Raw genomic sequence first — 20,157 nt, forward strand, 5'->3', positions numbered from 1 at the left:
CTCATAAATCATGTTTGTCCGATTTTTTTATCAAGTAATGAAGGTGAAATACATTTATGAGTATCTCACCTCCAATTTTGATTAAATGGTATGAGGCCTACTAAAGGAACAGACGCTTCGTAAATGGTAATCAAATCGAAAGACAGTCATTAAAATAAATGACTGTTGTGTTTCACATGCATTTCATAATAAAAATCCATAGCCTATAAGTAACCTTCAGATATAAATGAACTCTTACAGTAGCATTTTGTCACCCGCCCCACCTATTTCCTGATTTAGCGTTGGAGATATCCATTGTGTAACAAACGGAACAGTGTCGCGCAGCATCCTTGAATGACACAGTTCAACATGGATCACTTCATTTTCATCTAAATTTAAACTCCAAACGGACAAAGATGGTAAAGTATCACTTAAATATTGTTGAAACGACACAGGAAAAACATGCAAACGATGAATATTAAACGATGAATATATATATATATATATATGTGTGTGTATATATATGTATATATACATGTATATATGTATGTGTGTGTGTATATAGGCTATAACAACTTTGTAGCCCGTGTTCTATCTAACAGGTCGCGTTTCTTATTTGAGGTCGCATTTTTTGCGCTTCTACAAATACATGCGTGAAATGAAATGTCAATGGCTCGAGCATCTTATAAACCATATGTTCAACCCCAATCTTTTTTGGTTGAAGAGTGACTTTCACATCTACTCTTATGAGACACAATAACCACTTGTTATTAGACTGGAATGATTGATTTCACTGTTCTCCAATTCAAAAAATGTTAATACATTTTTGTTAAATTCAACGAAAATGTACAATCTTAAATGCTGAAGATGTGAAAAGAATTAGCCTAGATTTAAGTACCTAAAAAACGAAATATTGTCTTGAATAATGTTATTTCAAGGGACTAGTTTGAATTGATCATCAGGATATAGTCTGGAAATAATATTTTCAGTTTGTAAATGTCTCAATTAAGTTGACCATTTAAACATTGCACTCAAGCTATTTGATTGGTTGTTATTTCTCTGTGTAAGAAGTGGTGATTCAGTCAGGGAATTATTGATCACTGTTATAACCAGTTAATTATTAACACTCAGCATACCACATACAATGGATCCACACACTTTCTCTCCTATTAGATTAGATATTTGTTTAATCTGTGTTTTGTTATTTGGTATCACATTTTCCTTTAGCCTTCATACACCTATGCCATAAACAAACTATATGTTAATAACTCATGTGAACTCTTCAACAATTTTGGAAAGTTCTGGAGTCAATGATCATGTTAAAGGGCATGCAGTTCTGTTTTGAGTAACCAAGTGCTTGAGAACAATACTAGATAGGCTCCATCTGTTGTGGTCCACAGACAGGTCTTTCTTATTTCCTCTGTGTGTCACAAGAAAAATATCTCTAGCAAAGCATGCATCTCATTGGTCCATTTAAGACTGCTACTGCATTTTCTATGGCAACCATTGCAGAGTGATACAGAGGTGAATAGGTGTGTGGTTGTAGTTACTTCCTGTTTCTCTTCATTGTTTTATTCTTTTAACTCTTTATTCAGCAAAGACCTTTACTCTTGAAGTAATAATTTTTGAGTGTGGGTTTTTCTAAACTTTTCAGAGAAGTAGCATTGATCATAAAAGTGCACTGTCTGTGACAATCTGACCGAATTGATTACTGTGCCATGACCTCTATCTCAGAACATCTTCCCTTACTGGCTCTTTGGTAGTTTCACTTGCATGTGACATTTGGTTTGGTTGCACCTAACATGTCAAATGTGCCTCAGAGAACACTATTCACACATCTATTGAAATATCTCTCTGTGTCTCAAAGAAAATAATAGCTTTCAGTTTTATCAGCTTTCTCTGATAGTAGCACATTCAGAAAGACTTGTACCTGTATTTTCACTCTGGTGCTTGAGAGAGACTTTATATTGGTCAGAGCAAGTAATTTATTGAGCCTATAGTGTCATTTAGTGGTAGTAATGATGCTAGGATCAGGAACCGCTAGTGTTTTGACGTGTGTATTCCCTCATTTGAACGATGCCTCAGTATTGGTGTGTGAAGAAAGAGAAATGTGTGTGGGGGTGGTTGCACTTGTTTTTGCTATTCTGCTAACTTCCTGCTTACAAACTGAGCCACATTCTCACCTTGCTGTATCTGTATCAGGGGGAGAGTGTGGATGTTCGTGCGTTGAGGGCCAGGTTCCATGCCAAGGCTGACATGGCAGGTAGCCAAGATAGTACTTCTCCAAAATCTCCACTGCCAGGATTTGGTAGAGGAGGCCCGTTGTTGGCAGATACCGGTGTTACGGCAAATGGAGGGGTCCGACATAAACTGATGCCTATGGTTCCCACACCACCACTTTCTGGATCAAGCTCCACACCCAACCTTCAGAGACTACCACCACGACCTGTAAGGGCTGAACTGGAGGGCATATCCACCATCCCCAAGCCTCATGGTGTCTTCCCCCGCCCTCCACCATCACACCGCCCCCATGGAGCCACCAAGGAGCTGCCCCGACCTCTACCCCCACCCTCAGACACTGACAGGCTAGGGAAGGTGAGGGTCACAGGAGAGCGCCTGCAGAATATGATGCTAACGCACAAGGGAGTACCCACCGCCCCTTCCAAGCCAGCGCCCCCCTCCCTACCCAGCCAGAGGAGTCTGACGGAGGTAACCCCCCTGAGAAGGACCCTGCCCTCTGAGGGCTCCAGACCCATAAAGCCCAGACGACCCCCCCACGTCAACCTGCAGGCCCATCAGAGAAACACCAGGGCACCACACCTTGCAGGGCGCCCAGGGTTAAGGAAGACTGAAGGTAAGCAGCTTGGGCCTAGATCAGATCAAGCGGTCACCGGCGATAGCCGACACTTGCATAGCTGGTGTTTTGGCGGTGTCGGAGGTGTAACTTAGTTTGGCTAACACCTACAGTGCCTTCAGAAAGTATTCACACCCCTTTGCTTTTTACAGACTGCTTTTTAAATTGATTGTGATCTACACGCAATACCCCATAATGTCAAAGTGGAATCTTGTTTGAAGAACATTTGAGATTATACTGAACAAAAATATATATGCTACATGTAAAGTGTTGGTCCTATGTTTAATAAGCTGAAATAAAATATCCCAGAAATGTTCCATATGTACAAAAGGCTTATTTCTCTCAAATTTAGTGCACAAATGTGTTCACATCCCTGTTAGTGAGCATTTCTCCTCTGCCAAGATAATCCATCCACCTCACAGGTGTGGCATATCAAGATGATTAAACAACATGATCATTACAGTCTCACCAGGGTAGACCTGACTGCAGTTCAGCATTGTAACCGATTTCAGCGGGTAAATGCTCATCTTCGCTGGAGAAGTGTGCTCTTCACGGATTAATCCCGTTTTCAATTGTATGGCGTCTTGTGGGCGAGCGGTTTTCTGATTTCAACATTGTAAAAAGAATGGTGGGGGTGGGGTTATGGTATGGGCAGTAGCGATGCGGGGGTTGACTCATAACCCGCAGTCCCCACGGTTATATCCACGGGGCGGATGGGTTTAGGGGTAATTGAATATTGGCTGAAGGGGTGGGTGGTGGGCTGGTTGAATAAAGAGAAACAATACCTTTAGAAAAATCAAGAAATGTATCATTATTGTGCAATTTATATAGGCTACATTGAGGTTTGTCGTTCATTATTTTAGGGTATTAGTGTATAACATGCTGACCACACAGGTCGCGTCGCGCCAACGAGCAACTGCATTGCCAGGCGCTAAAATAGAAGTTGATTCTATTTGTGGCACGGAATGCGCTGCAAGCCCTGTCTCTCCAATCTCCTCATTGGCTTTTAGAAGCATATACCCACGTGCCATCTCCTCATTGGTTATACACACGTGGGTGATTGAAAGATGAACTGATGTCAGTTATGGTAATACACCTTATTGTGAAAGTTAGTTGCCAATCGCCATATAAAATCCAAAGAAGAAAAAGCCTGGGAGGAGGAGGAGAGATAACTAGAAACAATTTGGTTGATCGTTTAATGTGTGGATTAATTGTCGGAGTAGAGGACCTTGTGCATTTCAGGTAAAATAACAACTCAATGTTTACATCCCAGGACAAATTAGCTAGCAACAGCAAGCTAGCTAAAATGCCTTAAACGTTTAATGCTTTCGAGCTGTCCCCAAATTAATATAATTGGTTAAGAGTTTGTTTTGATATTTCAACCTGTGTGTCCTGATCTTTGGTGTGGGGGGACAAAATCAATTTGAGCACAATGGCGCACGTGTATTCAGGCACACGTTTGGTTTGGGCATGGTGTAAATCGAAACTTTAGGACTTAACGGTACACTCGCCAAATAGCATACTCAGCCAATCGACAAATAATGTTTTTGGGAACAGGCAGAAAAAGTTAAGGGAGATAAAAAAAAAAAAGGACATTGTCAAAGTTTAATGCAATAAGACAAAAGCTGCGAAAGGAGAGTTTAAAATAAAGTGTAGGGAGGGCCAGAGAAGTAATGTTTGGATAATATTTTGTGAAGTGGCAAAAGAGGATGATAGCAGTGCCGGTGTTGTGCCGAAAATCTCCCCCCTGCCAGAATCCCTCCCCCCTCTAATTTCCTTAATTTTGTGGCTGGAGTTAAATACTTTCTGTGACACACATTAGAGTCAAATACTTTCTACAGAACAAAGTTCATGTCAGGATAGGCAACCAAAATGTATAATTAATGTATGTGTGTTATATTAAACATAGAGGAGGGAGTAAAATGCTGGCAAGCAATAAACATTTCAAAACAATTATGGCTGAATTATTATCCTTCCACTTTCAAAAATACTAGTCGAATAAGACCTGAGAGTGATGACGAATTTTGGCAAAGAGATTTATTTAAAGACGAATACAAAATTCAGTAGCGGATTTAGGTACGGGCGACATGGGCAGCCGCCCAGGGCAGCAACTTGCCGGGGGCGGCCCCGGGTGCCCCCGGGTGTGGGCGGGCGCGGACGTTCGCCCAGGGCGCCATACAAGTTAGAACCGCCACATACACTTGAAACAAATATCCAAACCCAAAACTGCAGACAAAAATGCTTTGTGCTACTAAGGTCAGTGAAATGTAGGCTAAACTGACAACGGAGTCTGATCAATTCTGTGTGAAGGAGATGTGTCGCACTGCATGAGGCAAATGGTGGTCACACCAGATACTATAACTGGTTTTCTAATCCACACCCCTAAGGTGTCTGTGACCAACAGTTGCATATCTGTATTCCCAGTCAAGTGAAATCCATAGATTATGGCCTAATGAATTGATTTCAATTGACTGATTCCCTTATATGAACTGTAACTGAGTAAAATCTTTGAAATTGTTGCATGTTGCCTTTATATTTTTGTTCAGTGTAATAGAAAATGAAAAGCTAAAATGTCTTAAGTCAATAAGTGTTCAACCCCATTGTTATGGCAAGCCTAAACAAGTTCAGGAGTAAAAATGTGCTTAACAAATCACATTGTAAACTGCATGGACTCTGTTCAATAATAGTGGTTAACATTATTTTTGAATGACTACCTCATCGAGTAGTGAATTTCAAGCACAAATTCAACCACAAAGATCCGGGAGGTTTTTCAATGCCTCACAAAGAAAGGAACCAATTGGTAGATGTGTAATAAAAAATATCCGTTTGAATATCCCTTTGAGCATGGTGAAGTTATTATTTAGGCTTTGGGTGGTGTATCAATACACCCAGTCACAACAAAGATACAGACAGGTTAGTTTTGTTACTCCACAATACTAACCTAAATGATAGAGTGAAAAGAAGGAAGCCTGTAACAGAATAAAAAATATTCCAAAACATGCATCCTGCTTGCAGCAAGTCGCTTAAATAATGCTGCAAAAAATGTAGCAAAGAAATTACATTTTGTCCTGAATACAAAGCGATATGTTTGGGGACAATCAAACACAACACAACAGTGAGTACCACGCTTAATATCTTCAAGCATGGCAGTGGCTGCATCATGTTATGGCTATGCTTTTCATCTGCAAGGACTTTTTTTAAAGAAAAATAATTTTGGGATAAAAATAAATGGAATAGAGCTAAGCACAGGCAAAATCCAACAGACACTGTGAAACAATTTCATCTTTCAGCAGGACAATAACCTAAAACACAAGGCCAAATCTACACTGGAGTTGCTTACCAAGATGACATTGAGTGTTCCGGAGTGGCCTAGTTACAGTTTTGACTTAAATCGGTTTGAAAATCTATGGCAAGACTTCAAAAATACTTTCTAACAAGGATCAACAACTTACTTAACAGCTTGAAGACTTTTTATAATAATAATGGGCGAACATTGTACAATCCAGGTGTGCAAAACTCCTAGAGACTTACCCAGAAACACTCACAGCTGTAATCGCTGCCACAGGTGATTCTAACATGATAAGTATTCTAACTCAGGGGGTTGAATACTTATCAAATAAAGATACAGTATATTAGTGTTTTATTTTCCAAAAACATTTTCTTTAAATGTTAGAATTTTTCTTCCACTTTGACATTACATAGTATTTTGTGTGGATCGTTGACAAAAAAAATGATAATTAAATCCATTTAAATCCCACTTTGCAACGCAACAAAATGTGGGAAAAAGTCAAGGGTTGTGAATACTTTCTGAACGCACTGTAACTCTCTCTCTCTCTCTCGACCAGAGTCTGTTATGACTCTTTGATGTTGGCACAATGCGTCGATAAGGAAAGGGGCTGTGTTGGGTTTCCTCTGTGTCTATCTCAATCAAACACCCAAATGCACAGCCACACACACCTCAAACCCACAGGGAAAAAGCATATTTGAGAGAACAAATTAAACCCGTTGCACTATTTCTGAGCGAATATTGCATTAGCAAACAGCCTCCTTTCCAGACCAATGTGGTCACAGCTCTCCCTGCGCTGTGAGTCACCTGGGTTGCGTCAACCAGGCTAGGTGTAACTGCTTTAGAGCTGTCGAATCACAGCGTCTGCTCGTGTGGCCCGTGTCACAAAGCCACACCCTTCCCAATCGCATTAGAACTAGAAAGTGTAGGTTATATAGAAATAATGACACCCAAATTGAAAATCTTTAAACTAAATAATAAGGATTTCTATCAGCCTAATCAAGGAGTAATTACAACTCTTATTCCACTGTTCGAACTTGTAAACAAGGCTGCATGGGATTTCTCTCAATGCGACTTCATGCAGCCAATGGCAATTTCCTCTTTAGGTATAATGCCGGGAGCCGCTTGTGGATTTGACAGCTCTAATGCAGTTCCACCTCTGACACCGCCAAAACAACCATTATGCGGGTGTCGGCTAGTGTGGGTCTGACCTTAATCTAGGCCTTAATTTCCTTTGAAAAAGCCCCCCTTCCGTACAAGTGTAGAATGGAAAACTGACTGTTGTGAATACATTTATACTATGTGTGGTCTAAATCCTGGATGATGGTTGTTGAAAACCGCATTCCAGCCAGTGTTTATTCTATTTGAATACGTGAATGGACTTACTGTAAGCACCATAATGACACAAGAAAGGTATCTGTTCACTTGCAACCTGTGTAATATATAATTGTATAATATGCAGTGTGCTTTATGTAGTTACTAGTTAAATCCTCAACACATCTCTCTCTAAAAAGTATTTTTGAATGACCTACTGTATACATGCGGAACAGTATCTTCTGTAAGAAATGAATGATCAAAAGAAATTCTCAGACTGCTGCTGGTGGTGCAGAGCATTGCCCTTCAATATATATGTTAATTTTGAATTAGTTGGTGAAGACTTACTGTAGACCTACAGTGCAGGTTGTTTCTTTTCCTCAGGTGGCAGCAGTAAGTCTCTTCCAGGGATAGTCAGTCTGTCTGGCCCCTCAAGACTCCCAACCAAGCCCAGCAGCCTACCACGGCAGTGTACCCCTGTGTGAGTGTGCTCACTTGAAATGTCAAGTGTTGAGTGATAGTATGAACACAAATTGTAATTACTCTGTAGGCAACTGGATTTACAGGAACAAAAAAGCCACATTTTTCACTTAAGTATTTTTTTCCCTCTGATTCCTGTTGTCTTGTTAGACATTCTGAGGATGACCAGGGGGAATATGATGACATAGGCCTAGGCCTAGATGTAAAACCACCTCCCCCACCCCCAAACCCAAAACACCCAGGGAGCTGGGACAAAAGTGGTATGTCTGAAAATAACTACTATATTACCATGAACACATGCAAGAGATTCACTAGCTATTGTGAATTTAGGACTGAATCATGATGACTCTTAAATCGTGAATGTAGGATTTATGTGAAAGCTTGAATTATATACACAAATAGTTTCTCAATCCATCATCCCATAATGTATGTATTTTACATGTTCATTGCTTGTTCATGCATGTCATGAATTATATTTTCGGCTATTTCACCTACAGACTCCTGGAATGAAAATAGTTCTTCACAAATAGATAAGGTGAAAGAATTCATGTTTACCATCAGTGACCATCAATGCGGAACACTGCTTTTGAATTATTTCTGAAATACTGTTCTTGATACACATGCTTTTCATGACATTTATGTTCTTATTCCTGGCTGCAGGGGAGCGATGAAAGTGAGGTCTATGATATGATTGATAAGTAAGTATACTATTGAAATACAACTTTGATCCCCTGCCTACATACAGTACGTGGTATCTTGGGTTTATCTTGTCTTACAAGTAGACAACTCAATGTCTGGCACGGCCTACTTTAAACAGCCAATATCACAAGGCTAATAATAATGAAAAAACACTTGGATACTCACATATCTGTTAAAATGTGTTTATATAGGCGTAATAGCTGTCCACTTCAAATAATCACTGACCCGTTAATGTCTTTTGCCATCTCTGTCTTTTGCCATCTCAGAGGCAACCAAGAGGAGGTGAAAACCACAAGTTCTGATAAGAATAAACAGAAAGAGTTGAGCCGGCAGAAGGAGCAGGAGAGGAGAGAGCAAAAGGAAATACTGGAAAGGGAAAACAAATACAGAAAGAAATTCAAGGTGATTTGCCACATTTCCATGCGCTAACAAATCCATAAATCCCCCCAAACAGTAATGTTTGTCATAACACACTTGCTACATTTGATACCAGGGTTTTGGATATGGTGCTGCAGCCTGGTCTCAGAGCATTTCTCATTATTCTGTATGTAAATCCAAGACACTCCATTTAGTATGATACGTTACGTTTCGTATGGTATGTATTTATATGTGGATGTCTATCACCCATTTCGTATGATATGTTGCAAATTACAATTCATATATGTTACACATTTGCAAAATGTACATTATATTACGAATTTGCTAAATGTATGATATGTTCTAGCTAGGTGGCAAACGTTAGCTAGCTGGCTAACGCTAGCCAGGCTAGGGGTTAAGGTGAAGGTTAGGGTTAAGTTTAGAAGTTAGGTTAAAGGTTTAAGGTTAGGGTTAGGGGAAGGGTTAGCTAAAAGGGTTAAGGTTAGTGTTAGGGTTAGCTAACATGCTAAGTAAATGCAAAGCTAAAAAGTAGTAAGTAGTTAAAAAGTTGCTAATTAACTAAAATGCCTTAATTAGCCATCTGTCTTATGTAACTATACCAAACGTAACATATCATACTAATTTAAGTGTCCCGGATTTACGTTTACTATGCTACGTCAGAGACCAGGTTGGGAATTCTGGAACACACCTGTAATACATCTCTGTGAGCCTTTTACATATGGTGTTTTGCCAAATATAGATATACAGTAATGTAATCTCACATGCAGAACATAAATCTCATTAATCTCTGCAGTCTAAAAACACCACTTTACAACCCTCTGTGTTTATTTGTACCCTTCCACAGCTGGGGACTGGGGACATAGAGGTCCTTCACATGGCCAGGGTTCGACATGACTGGCAGGGGGGCAAGCAGGATCTAACTGTTCGGCAGGGAGACAGTGTGGAGATCTTACGGGTTGAGAACAATCCTGGGGGCATGTGGCTAGCCCGCACACAGACTGGCACCTGTAAGTAAAACACTGTTAAGTTCTATAGAACTAAGGGACGGTTCTACATTTAATGGGGTGAGGTGGCTGGTCCAAAATAGAGGGGGGTTGTCTATCTACTTTTTTTGATTTGGGGAGGGTTGTGTGATTTTTTAATGGGCACAGGGAACGGTAGTGTATTTTTTTTGCTTGTTACCTAGGTGTCTGGTTAGACTGTAAATTCTCCTTTCAGACTCACATTAAGCATCTCCAATCTAAAATGAAATCTAGGATCGGCTTCCTATTTTGCAACAAAGCATCATTCACTCATGCTGCCAAACATACCCTCGTAAAACTGACTATCCTACCAATCCTTGACTTCGGCGATGTCATTTACAAAATAGCCTCCAACACTCTACTCAGCAAATTGGATGTAGTCTATCACAGTGCCATCCATTTTGTCACCAAAGCCCCATATACAACCCACCACTGCGACCTGTATGCTCTCGTTGGCTGGCCCTCGCTTCATATCCGTCGCCAAACCCACTGGCTCCAGGTCATCTATAAGTCTTTGCTAGGTAAAGCACTGCCTTATCTCAGCTCACTGGTCACCATAGCAACTCCCACCCGTAGCACGCCCTCCAGCAGGTATATTTCACTAGTCATCCCGAAAGCCAACATCTCCTTTGGCTGCCTTTCCTTCCAGTTCTCTGCTGCCAATGACTGGAACAAATTGCAAAAGTCACTGAAGCTGGAGACTTATATCTCCCTCACTAACTTTAAGCATCAGCTGTCAGAGCAGTTTACCGATCACTGCACCTGTACACAGCCCATCTGTAAATAGCTCACCCAACTACCTCATCTTCATGTTGTTATTTTTTTGCTCTTTTGCACCCCAGTACCTCTACTTGCACATCATATAGCCACATTTCCTCATCTACTTGAATGCGCCCCCCTTATTAAGGTGTTTTGGTACTTTCCTTAAGCACTGCGCTTTTCTGCGCGCCTAGTATACAGTCAACTCTATCTTGCCCATCTATACATAGTGACGATAGTGGTAGGTGGATAATTTGCACAGATTGGTAACAGGTTAACTAGCAATCATACCACACATAAAATCATTCAAATCTGCACACATTTTCCATATAAATCCACAAGAACATAGAGGAATAGCTGATAGCTTTTTGAGCTGCGTGTCTCCTATCTTATTGATCTTGTTTAGACTACAAATTTAATTGACTGTATAAACGGATTCCCTCTTCACATTTGTCATAGTGAAAACTAAAATAGTGATTATTTTAATTCATATCAATTGATTATTTTTAACAATAATTTTTCACTAACCGAATGCTGTGCTTCGCCATTGTAGTAGTTGGGGGTTCGGTTAAATCGCAGTTAATCATACTTTGGGAATAATCATTTGTGAATCACAAACAGTAAAAGGAAACAATTCAGCTGTAGACTTCCTTTCGAATTGTGTCGCTGCGAAACTAATTTCGTAGGTGCTTTAAGTTGATTTGGACGTTCAACTTTTATTTTATTCTATATATACAGTTGAAGTAGGAAGTTAACCTACATTTAGGTTGGAGTCATTAAAAGTTGTTTTTCAACTGCTCCACACATTTCTTGTTAACAAACTATAGTTTGGCAAGTCGGTTAGGACATCTACTTTGTGCATGACACAAGTAATTTTTCCAACAATTGTTTACAGACAGATTATTTCACTTATAATTCACTGTATCACAAATCCAGTGGGTCAGAAGTTAACATACACTAAGTTAACTGTTCCCTTAAACAACTTGGAAAATGTCCAAACACCTGAAGGTACCACATTCATCTGTACAAACAATAGTACGCAAGAATAAACACCATGGGACCATGCAGCCGTCATACTGCTCAGGAAGGAGACGCGTTCTGTCTCCTAGAGATGAACGTACTTTGGTGCGAAAGTGCAAATCAATCCCAGACCAACAGCAAAGGACCTTGTGCAGATGCTGGAGGAAACGGGTACAAAAGTATCTATATTCACAGTAAAGCAAGTCCTATATCGTCATAACCTGAATGGCCGCTCAGCAAGGAAGAAGCCACTGCTCCAAAACCGTCATAAAAAAAGCCAGACTATGGTTTGCAACTGCACATGGGGACAAAGATTGTACTTTTTGGAGAAATGTGATGGTGTGATGAAACAAAAATAGAACTGTTTGGCCATAATGACCATCATTATGTTTGGAGGAAAAAGGGGGAGGCTTGCAAGCCGAAGAACACCATCCCGACCGTAAAGCACAGGGGTGGTAGCATCATGTTGTGGGAGTGCTTTGTTGCAGGAGGGACTGGTGCCCTTCACAAAATAGATTGCATCATGAGGAAGAAAAATTATGTGGATATATTGAAGCAAAATCTCAAGACATCAGTCAGGAAGTTAACGCTTGGTCGCAAATGGGTCTTCCAAATGGACAATGACCCCAAGCATACTTCCAAAGTTGTGGCAAAATGGCTTAAGGTCAACAAAGTCAAGGTATTGGAATGACCATCACAAAACCCTGACCTCAATCCCATTGAAAATATGTGGACAGAACTGAAAAAGCGTGTGTGAGCAAAGAGGCCTACAAACCTGACTCAGTTACACCAGCCCTGTCAGGAGGAATGGGCCAAAATTCAATTAACTTATTGTGGGAAGCTTGTGGAAGGCTACCTGAAACATTTGACCCAAGTTAAACAATTTAAAGACAATGTTACCAAATACTAATTGGGTGTATGTTAACTTCTGACCAACTGGGAATGTGATGAAAGAGATAAAAGCTGAAATAACTCATCCTCTCTGCTATTATTCTGACATTTTACATTCTTAAAATAAAGTGGTGAACCTAACTGACCTAAGACAGGTTTTTTTTAACGAGGATTAAACGTCAGGAATTGTGAAAAACTGAGTTTAAATGTATTTGGCTAAGGTGTATGTAAACTTCCAACTTCAACTGTAAATATATATTTTTTGCTGGCTCACCTCACTTATTCGTTATACAGTTAATGACATTTATATTGCCTTGGGGACGATACAATGAATCATTATTTTAGAGTTCATTTTATGAGGAGGGAGGGTGTGCATATTTTTTTTTACAGTACAAGGGGAAAAAAACATTTACATTGGGGAGGGGGTACATTTTTTATGACACCTGGAGTTGGACAAGCCCCACCCCCCACTCCAGTAAATTTTGGTCTGTCCCTAAACAATTCAATATGTGTTCCATATTTTATACTTGGTCCATATTTCCTATGACAATGCTGAAAACCACACATTTCGTGTACCTAAAGCTACCAAAAACCAGTAATGAAGTGTTACTTTGCAGATGGCTACATCATTAACACATGTATGGATGTGGACTATGAGGAAGTGAAACGTAAACTCAAACTGTCCAGAGCCCCTGACCCCTCACTGCCACCACCACCACCTCCACCTCCCGTCTCTTTTGAGGACAATGACATTTATTATGATGTCGACTCCTCAAATAACATGAACAGGTAGCTCTCGCAAGCACAAATATACCATGTTGCTTTAACTTTGTCTGTAATTGAAACATTGTAACCTGAATGCAAGTGATTGATATGATTGATATGTTTCTCTCTTACAGCAGCATGACTCAAGAGGAGGGTAAGTGGAGCTGTGAATGACCGTTTTCCATTAAGTTGTTCATGTAGTATGCTTATGTTACTGTTTCTCTCTGTTTCGCTCTGTTTTTCTCTCTCTCTCTCTCAAGATGACTACGATGATGTGCAAGGAATAAACAATGACTTCCCCCTTCCACCTCCTGAAATAAGGTATTCCTCATATACAGTGTCTTTGAATTCAATTATTATCATTTTTTGTACTTTTCCGATACACAGGAGAGTAAGTCAAATGCCTTCCTCTGTCTGGGGTTTTTCATAGTGTGGTGTTGCTTTAATAGCTTGCCAACTTTGGCCTGTATGTTTACTTAAAAAATGAAAATCAAAGCTTGTATACGGTTTAACTTGTCTGTTGCATAGCGCATGTATTGCACTGTATATAAATAAAGTAGTAGCTAATGGCTAACAATAAGAAAGCATAAATAAGAAAGTTGGCTACTAAAAGAGGACAAAAACTACTTTTGTGATCAGACAAAAAAGGACATGTTTGTCTTTATGTTCCAGTCTACATCCAAAAATGAGCAAGAAACTGGAGAAAGATGAACAAGAGTTCAGAAAAAAATTCAAGGTAAATCTTAGTTTGCTCTTCTTGCATATCTGTTGAACTGTTAGTAAAAAATAGCTTTTACCGCAATTCATGTGCACACATTACTCTGAAAGCACAATCACTAGTCGCCTAATAAAATGACATTACCAAGTCATATGAAAAAATAAACATAATTTTTATTTTGTTCTGTCAGTTTGAGGGACCGATTAAGGTGTTACACTGCATGATGGTTGACACAAGCATCAAGAAGGCAGGAGGGAAGGATCTAGCTGTGGTTCAAGGAGAGATCCTGGAGATAATTCAACTCACTAGTGGCAAGAAAGCCCTGTGTCGCAACGAGCAGGGGAAATGTATGTGAATACATCGCCCTCTTGTGAAAAGTTTCTGTAAAAGTCCATTGTATATTTGATTAGGCTACAGCCTAATCAATTAGAGATTGCAGAAAATTCCCTGTTTTGATTACTTTTGTCAGCATGAGTGTCATTATTTTAATTGTTCATTAATTTTCATTCTCTCACAGATGGATATGTGCCCAGGGTTGTTCTTCTTCAGGCGTAGGTTTCTTATATATTTATTCAACACAATTATTGGTAGAATATCGATTCAGAATAGCCATAGTCTCTGTTAGTCACTGGTATCATAATTTACTGCTGACAACTGTGTCATAATGTTTTGGTTAATATGGTTTTCAATATTCCTTTTCAGGGAAGGGGAGGATGTTTACGACGATGTTGATCATATTAACGGTAAGTTATTTTTGAATTAATTATGCTTACTGTAAATACATCTATATTTTGACTCTGAAGTGATATTATGAATCTAGCTTTGGGACACAACATCAGGAGTCACAGACCCCAGATGAGCTCATGTAATATATACTGAACAAAAATATAAATGCAACATGTAAAATGTTGGTACCATGTTTCATGAGCTAAAATTAAAGATCCTAGAAATGTTCCATACGTACAAAAAGCTTATATCTCTCCAATTTTGTGCACAAATTTGTTTACATCTCTGCCTTTCTACTTTGCGACGATAATGCATCCACATGACAGGTGTGGCATATCAAGAAGCTGACCAAACAGCATGATCATTACACAGGTGTAGCTTGTGCTGGGGTACAATAAAAGGTCACTCTAAAATGTGCAGTTGTGTCACATCACAATGCCACAGATGTCTCAAGTTTTGAGGGATCGTGTATTTGGCATGCTGACTGCAGGAATATGCACCAGAGCTGTTGTCACAGAATTGAATGTCAATTTCTTTACCATAAGCCACCTACAAACGTCGTTTTAGAGAATTTGGCAGTATGTACAACCGGCCTCACAACCGCAGACCACGTGTAACCACGCAAGCCCAGGACCTTCACATCCGGCTTCTTCACTTGCAGGATCATCTGAGACCAGCCACCTGGACAGCTGATGCCCTTATGAAAAAATATTGCAGTCAAAGTGCAGTATAACTGCAGCACACTGCAGTATAACTGTAGTTAGAGTGCAATATGACTGCAGTATGCAGGAAAATACTGTGTCCAAAATAACACTGTTTTTTTTAACTGCAGTAATTTTGCAGTGTAACTGCAGTATAACTTCAGTTCAACTGCAATTCAACTGCAGTACACTGCAGTTATTCTGCAGTTACTGCATCCAAAATACCACAGTCAACTGCAGTTACTGCACCTTTACTGCAGTTTCAAAACTGCAATCTTTTTTTGTAAGGGTGAAACTGAGGAGAAATTCTGTCTGTAATAACGCCCTTTTGTGGGGAAACCTCATTCTGATTGGCTGGACCTGGCTCCCTAGTGGGTGGGCCTAAAGCACCCCTGCACAGTCATGTGAAATCCATAGATTATCGCCTAATTAATTTATTTCAATTGACTGATTTGCTTATATGAACTGTAACTCAGTAAAATCGTTGAAATTGTTGCATGTTGCGTTTATAGTTTTGTTCAGTATATATGCAAAGTAGTGAAAGTACAAGGAGTTAATCCCTTTCTTGACCTCATCTCTCCTCCTTACAGATATCTATGACAATGACAATGTCTATGATCATACAATCCACTGAAACCTTTTTCCTTTCCTGACCAACATGGATCACCAATCCTGGACTGACAATTTAATGCTTGTCTTCCAGGGACACACACACACACACACACACATGTCCTAAGAATTGAAACAATCATGGCATGACTGTTGTTTGCTCGAATTTGCTTGTAGAACTATTTAATACACTATGCTTTGTTCATGGCTGGGCTTCTTGAGATGAGTTTGAATAATAAATACTTTTTTGCCAGTTGTATTTTGTGTATTATTCATATTTTATTAGTGTACTCAAAAAAATTATCCTCCCAAGAATTAGAAGAAGGATTTAAAAAGATGACACATTTATTGACATTCCCATGGAATTTATTATCAAAAGCTACCCACTTTTTCAGTTTTTTCACAAGGGTATTGCATCTTTGAATATGTGATCTATTACTACTGCCTGCATATCGTAAATATATCATTGAACACTTCCTGTTCAAAGTACAACACCAATTTTTCTGTGTCACAGATTGTAGAGGAAACCTGTTTTTGGTACTATTTCACACAATTTCGTGTGGATCTTCGAGCTGAAAAAGATGACATCTGTCACGTGCATTTACAGATCTTTGTTACTTTGACGCACAGTCATTGCTTTGACGTTGCAGTCAACACCGGCAGGATCAATTTGATTTCCATTCGAGTGAACAGAGCTGTGTACACCTGACTTGCAGACCGCTACTAGTGTGTTTACATAATGCAAAATTCATTGGAGTCGCTTGTGAATGTGCTTGAGTCGTACAGAGGAAGAGATAAAGTGGTAAGTGTCCCACCAAAACATTCAGTTATTTCATTTTAAATATGACAAATGTTGAGTCATTGCCCTATTTAAATGAATATGCATACCACCACATTCTTCCTAATAGAATGGCCTTCTGTTATGTGGGATATTTGTGGGCAGATAAGGACACTGTGCTATGGGTCCCAGCTGGTTGGTGGGGTTCTGTCTGAGAAGCCAGGGCTGTCATCCGCACAGCTTGGAAAGAGCCTCCTACTGTTCTCTGCACAGCTAAGCCACTGTCGGACTGTACTTCGACTCTTCGATGACCTCTCCATGCTCACATATTCACAAAGCTATGGTCTTGGAGCCGGGGTGAGCAATGAGACTATAGCAGCGTTTCCCAATCTCAGTCCTCTGGACCCCTAGGGGTGCATGTTTTGGTTTTTGCCCTAACACTACACAGCTGATTCAAATGTTCAAAGCTTGATGATTAGTTATGATGATTATTTGAATCAGCTGTGCAGTGCTAGGTCAAAAAAACAAAATGTGCACGCCTTGGGGGATTGAGTTTGGAAAACACTGGTCTATTTCTATGACCAGAAATGCCCTGTATGAAAGGTTTCTGAAATGACATAGCCAGCCATCATTTGTGTCTCAAGACATGGCAATAGCCCTACTTCAATATCAAAGCATGTCAGTGTCAACACACAATTGAAACTAATTAAAGCCAGATTCCCGTAGTGAGAGATTGAGGGCCAGAGACTTAGAATAGAATTGACACTTTCTTTAGATTGACATGCATGTCCCTCTCTCCAGGAAGAAGATTCTGCACTGCGCTGGATGTCTGTGCTGAATAATGTGGCTGACCAGTTGTATTACCCTTGTGAACATATAGCGTGGGCTGCCGATGCCAAGATCATCAGTGCTAAGTCTGACAAATGGTGGCTACTAAGCGGTATACTCTGGGGAGTATCTCTGCTTTTAGGCGTTTTCAGGTAAGAATATTTCTCCACTGATGGTTTCATACTACAAAACAAATCTGAGGCACTCTTCAATTAGTGAAAGTTACAATGCTGCTAGCCTATTTGGTATATGGCCAAAGTACTAAAAGTTGCTATTATCCTTGTTCCCAGGCTCAATTTCTACTGTAGAGAGTAGTTCAGTTTGGAGCTGGTTGGTGGACGAGATTACATTGGCATACTTACAGTACAGATTTTGGCATGGAGCTTTCCTTGGAATGTAGCCTATTGCTTTGGACAGGATTTGAAACACTCAGTGATAGTGGGGAGGCATGTAGAATGGCTATAAGCCAGTTTTCTTTACCATACACACTTCTCATTCTAGGTCTATGAGGGTTGTCATGCTGCTGCGGAAGAAGTTAAGGAAGTCAACACGAGGCAACAGTAGGTGAGTCGGGTCAATACTGAATCAGTTTACTTGTGTTGTCTCTCTGTGTGTGTGTGTGTGTGTGTGTGTGTGTGTGTGTGTCAATGACTGTGTTCCATTGCGTAAAATATATTGATGGAATCTTGGCGTTCCCAATGCATATTCATCACATCAATTGGGAGGACATTTCAGGTAAGGATACTAGATATGTGTGTTGCTAAACCAATGAGGGTATATAAACGTATCTTGGGTTTGATTTGTCTCTCTCCAGTGAGGGAACTGTTGCCAGCAGGTCTCAGCTCCGGAGGCAGGTGCAAGGGGAGGTCCTCAGTATTCTCAGCAGCATGGCAGATCTGAGTAATGCCATTCATTGGATGCCCCCTGGTTTCCTCTGGGCAGGATGCTTTCCCAATTGGCTAGTTGGACTTATGGGCACCACGTCATCCCTGATTGGCTTGATCCAGATGGGTGCCAGTCAAGCAGTCACTGCCTAGTCTAATTGCTTTGACAAATCTTTTCTTTTTTTTGACTAGCACATTTGATAACCCAATCAGCATTTGTTGAAAAATCTACTGAAATTTGGGGAACATTCAACATCAAACCCTGTTCTGGATGACATCGTTGTGCCCAGTGTTGGTAATTAATGGTTTGTTTCTCTTTTCTTGACAAAGCTCCACAACCAGATGCAACAGTTGACTATTGTCTGTTTTTAAACCAACTGTTCAGTGGTGTTGAACATAGCCCAGACATATTTTAAGTTGACTTGTTACTAGTAGGAATACAGTAAAGCATGGGAAGCTCTGTCCGCCTGTGCTTGAGTTGAGTCATGTTCAGCTGGCCTACTGTTTCTCCTAGCTAGGCACTCCAATTATCTGTTATGACTCTCAGTATTTCTCACATAAACCCATGGAATGTGAAGTGAAAAAATATAGAATATCTATTACATTTTAATTAAATGAATGAACCTTTTTAACCTATTTTTTTTTTTTTTTAGAATTCTGAATGTTAGATATGAACAATATTGCTGTAACATTAATTGTTTGGCATTTTGGCACCAATCATTTTTTTTGTAAAATTATAATCCTAACTTTATCTCAGAGTAGCAATTGCCCTTTCAGTATGGTTTTATGAACATTAGCAATCAAACAACGTCAACACAACATTTGTGGCTACTATTTCAACCACAAACAGGCTTGACAATGAAAATATCAGCTGCTGTGAACAGTGATGAATTGTAATTTTTGTTCATAATTTTCCTAGAATAAAATAGACAGTTAAATTACATAATGTACCTGTTTTTATTATATATAAATCACATACAGTGCATTCGGGAAAGTATTCAGACCCCTTGACTTTTTCCACATTTTGTTATGTTACAGCCTTATTCTTAAATGTAATACATTGTTTCCCTCCCCTCCCTCCCTCCCTCAATCTACACATAATACCCCATAATGACAAAGTACATTTCTTTAAAAAAAAAACTGAAATTACATTTACGTAAGTATTCAGACCCTTTATTCAGTACTTTGTTGAAGCACGTTTGGCAGCGATTCCAGGTTTGAGTCTTCTTGGGTATGACGTTACAAGCTTGGTAACACCTGTATTTGGGGAGTTTCTCCCATTCCTCTCTGCAGATCCTCAAGCTCTGTCAGATTGGATGAGGAGCGTTGCTGCACAGCTATTTTCAGGTTTCTCTGTTGATGTTAGATCGGGTTCAAGTCCGGGCTCAGGCTGGGCCACTCAAGAACATTCAGAGACTAGTCCCGAAGCCACTCCTGTGTTGTCTTGGCTGTGTGCTTAGGGTCGT

At 39.9% G+C, this 20,157-nt stretch overlaps 2 protein-coding genes and 1 long non-coding RNA gene across 4 annotated transcripts; 2 read left to right on the forward strand and 1 right to left on the reverse strand.

Moving 5' to 3' along the window:
- Positions 1-266: 266 nt before the first annotated feature.
- On the forward strand, positions 267-16,320 carry LOC110494533 (FYN-binding protein 1). 2 transcript variants are annotated; one of them, XM_021569713.2, is made up of 16 exons: positions 267-398; positions 2,182-2,833; positions 7,818-7,914; positions 8,064-8,173; positions 8,411-8,448; positions 8,574-8,611; positions 8,879-9,014; positions 9,835-9,997; positions 13,300-13,471; positions 13,582-13,601; positions 13,708-13,768; positions 14,120-14,183; positions 14,356-14,512; positions 14,683-14,716; positions 14,868-14,908; positions 16,183-16,320. In XM_021569713.2, the coding sequence occupies exons 1-16, from the start codon at positions 396-398 to the stop codon at positions 16,224-16,226; spliced, it is 1,830 nt and encodes a 609-aa protein (XP_021425388.2). In that variant the 5' UTR covers positions 267-395; the 3' UTR covers positions 16,227-16,320. The 2 variants fall into 2 exon arrangements, with proteins under 2 accessions (XP_021425388.2, XP_021425473.2); XM_021569798.2 differs by having other exon boundaries at positions 13,585-13,601.
- Positions 8,148-16,384, reverse strand: LOC118942412. The gene is made up of 3 exons (XR_005038398.1): positions 16,300-16,384; positions 9,675-9,678; positions 8,148-8,159 (listed from the first exon to the last, which is right to left on the reverse strand). It is a non-coding gene; the product is annotated as an uncharacterized LOC118942412 (long non-coding RNA).
- A 275-nt stretch (positions 16,385-16,659) lies between these two features.
- On the forward strand, positions 16,660-19,638 carry pex11g (peroxisomal biogenesis factor 11 gamma). Its single transcript, XM_021569921.2, has 5 exons — positions 16,660-17,003; positions 17,145-17,336; positions 17,781-17,959; positions 18,309-18,371; positions 18,622-19,638. Exons 1-5 carry the CDS (start codon positions 16,941-16,943, stop codon positions 18,842-18,844), a joined length of 720 nt encoding a protein of 239 aa, XP_021425596.1. The 5' UTR covers positions 16,660-16,940; the 3' UTR covers positions 18,845-19,638.
- The last annotated feature ends 519 nt before the right edge of the window (positions 19,639-20,157 follow it).

This window comes from Oncorhynchus mykiss, chromosome 1 (assembly GCF_013265735.2).
Source record: "Oncorhynchus mykiss isolate Arlee chromosome 1, USDA_OmykA_1.1, whole genome shotgun sequence".
In the NCBI taxonomy this organism is placed as follows: domain Eukaryota; kingdom Metazoa; phylum Chordata; class Actinopteri; order Salmoniformes; family Salmonidae; genus Oncorhynchus; species Oncorhynchus mykiss.

What these genes read in the sequence shown, in the direction of transcription:
- pex11g (XM_021569921.2), top strand. Translation starts at nt 16,941, where the DNA reads ATGCAAAATTCATTGGAGTCGCTTGTGAATGTGCTTGAGTCGTACAGA. An exon ending in CTGCTTTTAGGCGTTTTCAG is followed by an intron (nt 17,960 to 18,308) that starts GTAAGAATATTT and finishes TTCTCATTCTAG; the next exon opens with GTCTATGAGGGTTGTCATGC. An exon ending in TCAACACGAGGCAACAGTAG is followed by an intron (nt 18,372 to 18,621) that starts GTGAGTCGGGTC and finishes GTCTCTCTCCAG; the next exon opens with TGAGGGAACTGTTGCCAGCA.
- LOC110494533 (XM_021569713.2), top strand. An exon ending in GTCTATGATATGATTGATAA is followed by an intron (nt 8,612 to 8,878) that starts GTAAGTATACTA and finishes TTGCCATCTCAG; the next exon opens with AGGCAACCAAGAGGAGGTGA. An exon ending in AGTTCAGAAAAAAATTCAAG is followed by an intron (nt 14,184 to 14,355) that starts GTAAATCTTAGT and finishes TTGTTCTGTCAG; the next exon opens with TTTGAGGGACCGATTAAGGT.